This window comes from Oryzias melastigma, unplaced genomic scaffold (genome assembly GCF_002922805.2).
Source record: "Oryzias melastigma strain HK-1 unplaced genomic scaffold, ASM292280v2 sc00310, whole genome shotgun sequence".
NCBI classification, from domain to species: domain Eukaryota; kingdom Metazoa; phylum Chordata; class Actinopteri; order Beloniformes; family Adrianichthyidae; genus Oryzias; species Oryzias melastigma.
In genome coordinates, this window is record NW_023416918.1 from 150928 (window position 1) to 160153 (window position 9226).

The following is a 9226-nucleotide window of genomic DNA, read 5'->3' on the forward strand; positions in this document are numbered from 1 at the left end:
ATCCCTGTTGTGACAGTAAAATCTGCCCAACACAAGAGGCTCTCAGCCCTCAGCTGTTGGACAGGAAAAGTTTAAAGAAGAAGAAAAAACTAAATAAAATAAAAAGAACGATTCTTTAGTGAAATCAAAGTCAAAATTAAGTAAAAGAAGAAGATGGGTTAGGGTTAGGGAGGTTTGTTTAGTCCAGTTTTTTCTTATACAGTCAATGGTTTTTACTAAGCCGACCCAAACCATGCATATTTTTTTCCTTTTAATTCATCTTTTTTCATTGTGTCATGGATTGAAGCGGCATTTAAAAATATTGGAAGCATTTTTTTTTTAACTATATTGAGATCCAGTTAAAAATATCATACGTTTCTTTTTAAATAAAGTTTCTGAACGTGACCCGGAAGTAGTTTTTGCAGCAGGAGGGCTTTGGCTTTTCGTTCAGCGGAGCAGGCTGGATTTAGTCGAAGGTTCACGTGGAAGACGATTAATTCATTGCTTTAAAGAAAACTGAAAAACAGCGTTGGCAGGACTGAGGACTTCAGAACGGCGGCCAGGGGGAGGATGGCGTCATCGTCAGCTGGTGGAACAAACCCAATGACACGGAAAAAAGTGGGAATTTCGAAAACTGTTGATCGAATGGAGGCTGAGCACGGCTGTTCCGTGAGTGGGTCAGAAGTAGGCGGGTGGGGTGACCTTCGTGAATTGGAGGAGGAAGCTGAATTAGGAATGGAGCTAAGTGAGCCAGAGTCTGCGAACAAGTCTGCCGGGAGGAACAAAAGGGTGAGGAACGATAGCGTTAGCAGTGATGATCTTTTTGGTGCATCTGGAGATAAGGTTGATAGTTATATAGTTGTATTGAGGTTTCATGACAAGCCAGTATCAAGAAGCTGAGTCCATTTGTATTGACGACGGCCCTGGGTAACAAGCTAGGGGATATTAAGTCTGCGAAAATCCTTGGTGATGGGAACCTGCTAATACATTGTGTGGATGAGGAACAGCTTAACAAAGCACTTACTCTGAAAGAGTTGGGGAAACTGAAGGTGGAAAATTCGGGAAGAGTGGGGACCCGGAGAGGAAATGGGAGCAGGGGAGTCATTACAGGGGTCCCAGTGTCTGTTTGTTTAAAGGACCTTAGGGATAATATAAAAGGAGGGAAGGTTGCTAATCTTGAAAGGCTGAAGTCCTCAAGAGATGGTTCTAGAGTGGATAGTGAAAGCATTTTGATTGAGTTTGTGGAAGAAGTTCTACCTACAAAAGTTTTTCTGGGATTTATTAGCTTCCCTGTGAGAGCATTTGTTCCAAAGCCACTGAGGTGCTATAATTGTCAACGCTTTGGCCACATAGCAAGAAACTGCAAAGATAAGAGAAGATGTGCTAGGTGCGGGGGCGATCATGAGTATGGGAAGTGTGGAGCAGGAGTGCAACCGAAATGCTGTAGTTGTGGAGGGACGCATAGTGTTGCATATACTGGGTGTGAACGAATGAAACAGGAACGCCTTGTTCAGAAAGTGAGAGTGGAAAGGAACATTTCATACGCTGAAGCTGTTAAAGCTACACGAATGAGGGCACACAACAGTATGGATGTTGAGCAGGGACCACGTGTGGTACAGAGGCAGCCTCAGGTAAATGCTGAGGTTGTTGTCCTTGATAAATTGGCTTTGGTTACATTCATTGCTGGAGTGATAAATGCTACGGCGGGTATCCCATCGAAGAATGAAAAGATTCAGGTCATAGTCAAAGCAGCTATCAATCATTTGGGATTAGAAGGACTGACATGGGAAGAAGTGAGGGACAACCTCAATCATCAGTCAAGCCAGGAGACATAATGTTTTCTTTTCTCATCATGGTTTTTCTTCTTCAATGGAATGCCAGAAGTTTACTGGCTAACGGTCAGGAATTCAAACATTTCATAAGAGAAATGCATGTCAAGCCTGATGTTGTGTGTGTGCAGGAGACATGGCTTAAACCTTCATTGGATTTTGGGATGTGTGGGTACACTGTATTAAGACGTGACAGGAATAATGGGGTGGGTGGAGGATGCGCTACGTTTATTAAAAGTGGCATTCCATACAGACTCTTAGGAACAGGAAGTGTTCTGGAGTATGTAGCGGTTGAAATATGGGAAAAAGGTGACCCAATTACTGTAATAATTTTTATAATCCATGTGCCAGGTTGGAGCTGCAGAGTTTGATGAGTATTGAAGGCCGGGGTCAGAGACGGGTTATATGGTGTGGGGATTTTAATGCCCATAGTACGGTTTGGGGAAGTGTACATACGGATACTAATGGCAGGGTGATTGAAGACCTGATGGATGAATGTGAGCTTGTTTGTTTGAATGATGGCAGGGGAACCAAGTGGAATACTACAAGTGGCACAGAGTCAGTGTTGGATCTAACCTTAGTGTCATTGGGTCTAGCAGGAATAAGTCGGTGGACCACAAGACCAGATTCTCCATTGGGGAGTGACCACTACCCAGTTTTTACTTCAGCTGGTGATAAGATTCAGGTAACAGCCAGGACAGGAATACAGACATGGTGTTTTCACAAGGCTGACTGGGGAAAGTTTCGGTTACGATGTGAAGAAGCTGTGGAGGGTGTCGGTGTTTCAAACAGTGTAGATGACCTTAATAGGAAGTTTACGGACGCCGTAGTGATGGCAGCACTGTCAACCATCCCTGTGAGTAAAGGCAGAAAATGCAGGCTATTAGTGCCTTGGTGGACAGAAGAGTGTCAACAAGCTATTAAAGACCGTAACAAAGCACTTAAATTACTCAAAAACACTCTTAATTTGACAAATCTTGTTCGGTACAGGAGAGCTCAAGCAAAGGTCAGAAAGACTGTAAAACAGGCAAAGAAGGTTAGCTGGAGGATATTCTGCTCTAAAATAGGGCGGTCGACTCCAGTGGGAGATGTATGGGGAATGGTTAAGAGGATGGGAGGTGACAGGCGAGAATGGGATTATCCTGTGTTAATGTCAGGACAGGAGACTGCTATTTCTGATCAGGAGAAAGCAGAAATCCTGGCCAAACATTTTTCAGAGGTTCATAGCTCTGGCAACTTATCAGAGAGGGCAAGACTGAGGACGGAACAGACGAAAGAAAAGCACCTGGATGCTCTAGTGAAGCAAACCAATACGGATCATGATTTGGATGCAGTGTTTACTAAGGGAGAAATGTTGAGGGCATTAAAAGCTGCTAAGCCAACAGCCCCAGGGAAGGATCAAATTTGTTATCTAATGTTGAAGAATCTTGGTGAAGAGGCTCTCGCAAAACTGTTGTCTTTAATGAACAGCATTTGGATTCAGGGGGAGCTTCCGTGTGCCTGGAAAGATGCAATAATAATTCCAATTAGGAAGCCTGGTAAAGACCCAACGAAACCAGGTAGCTATAGGCCTATTGCACTAACGTCTAATTTGTGTAAATTGATGGAACGGATGATTTCAGCAAGACTATCCTTTGAACTTGAAAGACGAGGAGTGTTAGCCAGTTACCAAAGTGGTTTTAGGAAGGCTAGAAATACAGTGGATGCAGTGATCAGGCTAGAAGATGTCATTAGGAAAGCACAAGTAAGCAATGATTCTGTTTTGGCAGTATTTTTTGATATAGAAAAGGCATATGATATGTTGTGGAGGGAGGGCCTCTTGATTAAGTTAAACAGACTTGGGATTGGTGGCAGGACCTTTAACTGGATTAAGGACTTTCTTTTTGGGAGACGAATTCAGGTGAGAATTGGATCGGCACTGTCTACTCAGTTTGATGTGGAAAATGGTACACCTCAAGGAAGTGTAATCAGTCCTCTGCTTTTTCTTGTCATGATTAATGATGTGTTTACGTCAGTCTCTGGAGGGATTGGCCGGTCCTTGTTTGCAGATGACGGTGCTTTGTGGAAAAGAGGTAGAAACCTTGATCATATAGTGGGCAAGGTTCAGGATGCTGTCAATCAGGTTGAGGAGTGGGGGTATGATTGGGGGTTTCGATTTTCGGTTGAAAAGACTAAAGTGGTATTTTTCACACGGAGGAAAGTGAACCCAAACTTGAAACTGAGGTTGTATGGAGAGGAAATTGAGCGGGTTAGTTCCTTTAAGTTTTTGGGAGTTATTTTTGATGCACGCTTGACCTGGAAGAAGCACGTTGACAATATTGAGAGCAAATGTAAGAAGGTGATAAATGTGATGAGGTGTGTAGCTGGGAGGGACTGGGGGGCTAGTTGCTCAGCCCTGAAAAGGATATACCAGGCATTAATTAAGTCTGTGCTTGATTATGGGAGTGTGGCTTATGGTTCAGCAGCGCCTTCTGTTCTGAAACGGTTGGATGTACTGCAAGCACAGGCTCTGAGAGTGTGCTGCGGAGCTTTTAGAACGACCCCAGTTAATGCATTACAAGTGGAGATGAACGAAATACCTCTTTGTCTGAGACGGAAACAAATTGCATTAAATTATTGGCTGCATCTTGCTGGTCATGGGGAATCATTCCCCACTAAAGAAGTGATTATGGACTGCTGGGAGAATGGCAGGTCTCAGAGGAACCACTTTGGTGAAATGGGAAATTTGCTTGCAAAGGATTGTGGTGTTTATGATTTACAAATCTGTCCTGTACTGGTTTTCCCTATAACTTCACCATGGATGTTTGTGTACCCAGATGTAGACTGGTGCCTTTTAGATTTGAAAAGGGAGAGTAAGGGGAGAGGGGATCTGAAGGGAGCTTTTCATTTTTTTAGCCAGCTGGCATATGCAGAATTCACTCAGGTATTTACTGATGGAACAAAGAATCCAGACACAGGCATAACGGGATTCGGAGTGGCTGTTCCGAGTAAAAACGTAGGTATAAACAGGCGCACTTCAGATCGACTGGGAGTATATACAGTGGAAATGTTGGCGGTATTGGTTTCTTTAAAGTGGGCTGAACTAACTAAAGTGGACAGGGTGCTGGTCTGTTCTGATTCGGCTTCAGTTCTACAAAGTATTGAAACATTTAATTCAAAATCTAGGCAGGATATTCTAAGTGACGTGTTAATGACGTGTTCCAGAATCTATAGAAATGGTGGTGTAGTTAATTTTTTGTGGGTGCCGGCTCATGTTGGAATTAGGGGGAATGAAATGGCAGACAGATTGGCAAAGGCAGCTCTAAATAAGACCAGAGTTGAAATGAACTTATGGAGCAGTTATACAGAAGCAAAGAGTTTGGTTTGGGAGGAGATAGGCAAGGAGTGGCAACGGCTATGGGATGCAGGTGAAAAAGGGAGGCACTTGTACAATATCAAAAATGAGGTGGGTGAGGATCGTATGCATGGGGGTCATAGGAGAGAGGAAATTGTCCTCACAAGACTTCGTTTAGGGCATTGTGGTCTTAATGGCACACTTCACCTTATAGGGAAGCACGGGACAGGGCAGTGTGACATATGTCAAGAGGAGAGGGAGACAGTTGAGCATGCCCTGTTAAGGTGCAGGGGATATGCTGTGGAAAGGGGAGATCTGGAGGAGAAGTTGAAGGTTCTTGGTTTTCAGGAGATTAACCTGAAGAGTGTATTAAGTTGTAGTAATAGAGGCCAAGTAGGAGCGTTGGTGGCTTTTTTGAAATCTTCTGGTATCTATAACAGGGTATAGATATTTGGGTGGTGGTGGTGGTGGTGGCGGGGAATTTAAAACAAAACAAACAAAAAAAAAAAACAGTACCTAGGTGGTGAGATTGAATTCTGACCCATACTCCGGAACAGTAGGTGGCGGAAATGCACCTTTAAGTTGGTTGCCAGCCGCCGAAAAACCACAAAAAGAAGAAGAAGACCCGGAAGTAAACAGCTCGTGGCGCTAGCAGGTTAGCAGTTAGCAGCATTAGCTTGTGCATCGAGGACGGCGGTGTTTTGTTGGGACGTTTTTGAAGATTCTAAGGAGATTTAGCGATAGGTGGTTCTGTGTCGTAAATGAGCGACGAAGTGTTGAACGTAAAAACAACGTGGCTGTGATTGTGAGACTAGCAGATAATCGGAGCTGCTGGCGTTCAGAGGACTTTGGTGTTTGTTGGAGCTGAAGATCTTTTGCAGCTGCAGGAAGCATGTCTTCCCTTCAGTCTCTGAAAGGGTTGATCAATGAGCGACTCGCTGCTGCTGCTGAAGAAATCTTCAGACTCTGTGAAGGAACCATCGTCCAGTACGAGCAGGAGCTCTGTCGTCAGCGCAGACCGCCTGACATCACCTGGAAACCGCAGCCTCAGCTCAACCACAAAGGTATGTTCACTTCTTCATCTTCCAGAACATTCGGATCCAGGCTCTAGTGGACCCACGACTGCTTCTGTAACTCGTCCAGAACTCTGCTGTCCGTATCATCTTCAGAACCCATCCTCGGATCAGATCAGCTGTAGGGAATCTTTTCATCCAGGACTCGTCTCTCCTGGTCTGCTGTCGGGTTTTCTTTGGATTTCTCCAAAACGGAATCGCTTTTTATGTTCTGCTTTACCTGCTTTAAAGAACAGAATCAATAGTTAACATCACACAAACAAACACAGAAACACAAAGGAGTCTAAAGATGTTGAGAAAGAATTAATGATATTGTGTGGAAGATTTTGTCATATTCACAGAAAAAGAAAACACCAGTCAAATTACTTTTGTTTGATAATTGTTAGCTATGGCTAGCATGCCTGTTTGAAATGATAAAATAAAATGTCACAACAGCAAGGAGTTGTTACCATTGACTGTATAAAGAGAACTGGACTGATGGGCTGTGATGTCACTCACAGAGAATGCCTTACTTCTGGCTAATCTCCAGTAGAATGAAGCCAATGGAGACGCCATTTTTCTGCGATACGGACATTGCTACGTTGGAGCCAGACAACAGTGATTGGTCAGAGTCGGTCTGAGTCTCGTTTCTGTGGTAACTGCTGTCACCTGCACTGTTCGCTCTAAGATGCACACTGCTCTCATGCCTGTTGTGTACAGCAAATCGGGGGGTGGGGGTAACGTACAACATACAGGGGAAGTGAGGAGGACAGATTCAAATCAGGTGAACTTTAAGTCCCCAAGAAGCAGACTTATGCTTACGTTGGCGTAGGGCTGGGTGATATGGCAAAAAAATAAAATCACGATTTTTTAAATTTTATTTCACGATTTCTATTTTATCACGATTTTTTTTTAAATAATATCAAAATGACAAAAATTGAATTATAATGATTTTAGTTGAAAGAAGTAAACACATTTTGAACAAGTATTTATATTTATTTGAATTAAATAGTTATTATCTATTAAGATTAATCTGTAAATAGTGCAAGAATTGCGCCTTCTACTGCTACAGGTAATGCATTGCTGTCAAATGAACAGCTAAATATCAGTGAGTTTTTATTTTGCCTCTTTGCTAAAATCCATAAAACAGAGCTTGTAAATGATTGTCACCCAAGACCAGAAATGAGGGAGACTGATGAAGTTTATAGCATGAATGACTGATAAAGTTTAGTAAAGTCCTTTCCCTATTAAAAACATCTCAAAGAGCTAAATAATAATAATATTAATAATATTAATAAAAACACCCTTTACCACATTTTCAAATGAAACTGAAACTTTTATTATTTGTGGATTACATACATGGTAAATGAATCTCAATTGCTTCAGAATTTACCTTCAAATAGACGATTTCGTTGTACTTTGAGAAAAAGGCTCCAGCTAGCATCTTTAACTGATACAAAAACATTTTTAAACTTGGATGATAACATCAAATACATCTGCCAAACTGTTAAGATTCAAAACACAGAGATAATAGCAGTAAATGTTTTAAAAAGTTTACATCCACAGCTCCTTCACTAACATCTGCTCTCTGCTGTGTTTATGTCACTGAGCAGAAAGCTAGCGTTAGCGTTAGCGCTGTAGATTGTAGCTGGGCTTTCTCCGGTCCGTACGACCAAGAAAAAAGATCAACAGTGACCCCGCGGATTTAATGAAATTATGTGCGAATTCACTTACACTTCTTACAAAGGAAAAAAAAAAAGTGCGACCGACGACAAGATTTAGGTTCTTAAAGTAGCTAGCTACGAGCTAGCAAAACAATGCAGCACCGTGCATCTTGACCGCACATTTTATGTGTTTCCAACATGAATTTCCATCAGTTTTTGTGCAGGTTGAACGTGAATGTGTATGATTAACATCCGCTATGTTTAAAAACATGAAACATTAATATAAACATACATTGAAGAACCAAACTAGCATGCCTCTCATGAGTTGCTAGCACCCACTTTAGCACACAGTTCACGGTTCCCAGCCTGATTTCTCTCTATTAAAATGTGATTCCTGTCCTGTGATGATTCCTCTCCATTGGATTATTTTGTTTTCAAGGTTTTTGATGTTGATTGTAAAACACTGCGTCTCCTTTTGTTACTTTTTCGGACCTCCGTCATTCATTACTCGAGAAGACTCAATCCATAATGATGGCGCATGTTTGTCACGGTGTATGTCACATGACTTCCAATCCAGTAATATATGTCATTGATTACAAGAAAACACACCGTGGAGGAGGAGGAGGAGGATAGAGGAGCAGCTCGGATTTAAAGTCACAGCAGTCAACAAGCTTTTGCCTTCTCACTCTTGCAGCTTTTTGTAGAAGATTGTGATAAAACGATCTCTCAAAAATGACAGATCGTCAGCTTTGGAGATCGTAAGACGGTTTTTTATCGTCATATCACCCACCCCTAGTCTAGAGCCCTGCTTTCAAATATATTTTTGTGATTGCAGTGCACATATTTTTAGATGCGTTGTCTCTCATCTCACTTTCGCCCTATCTTTTATTTTGCGTTGATGCATTTGTAATGTTTGTGCCAGCCTGCTGATTGGTCTAGATCAGGGGTCACCAACCTTTTTGAGACTGCGGGCTACTTCATTGGTACTAAATCATACGAAGGGCTACCGGTTTGAAATAATAAATTTGCTTAGTTTGCCTTTAGTTATTCATTATTAATAATAATAATGATACTTCTCTATGTGAAGACACTGATTTCTTAGCATAATTATCAATAATGACAACAAGCTAGGAAACAGATATCAATATTCAGAACTTTATTAATCTCAACAGATCACATTTTGAGGTATTGACCAAATGAAATGTTTTTAACAAAATTATAACAGCATCTGCTGTGTTGTACTCAGACAGAGACTTCAGAAGTGCATTTAATTAGAAAAAAAGTCAAATTCCATTACAGTTCTGCGAAAAATATCCATCCATTTCAATACGCCCCCAAAACAGCTCCTCTACGCGCAATAACTTTTTT

The 9226-nt window shown here is 41.8% G+C and overlaps 1 protein-coding gene across 2 annotated transcripts in view; it reads left to right on the forward strand.

Annotated features, from left to right (window-relative positions):
- Positions 1-424: 424 nt before the first annotated feature.
- The window catches only part of LOC112141209 (gastrula zinc finger protein XlCGF57.1), a 16816-nt gene continuing 8014 nt past the window's right edge, over positions 425-9226 (forward strand). The window contains exon 1 of one of the 2 annotated variants that reach the window (XM_024264298.2): positions 425-6206. In XM_024264298.2, the coding sequence (XP_024120066.1) occupies positions 6035-6206 (172 nt within the window). In that variant the 5' untranslated portion in view covers positions 425-6034. The remainder of the gene's footprint in view (positions 6207-9226) is intronic. The other variant, XR_004947434.1, reaches the window with a different exon arrangement.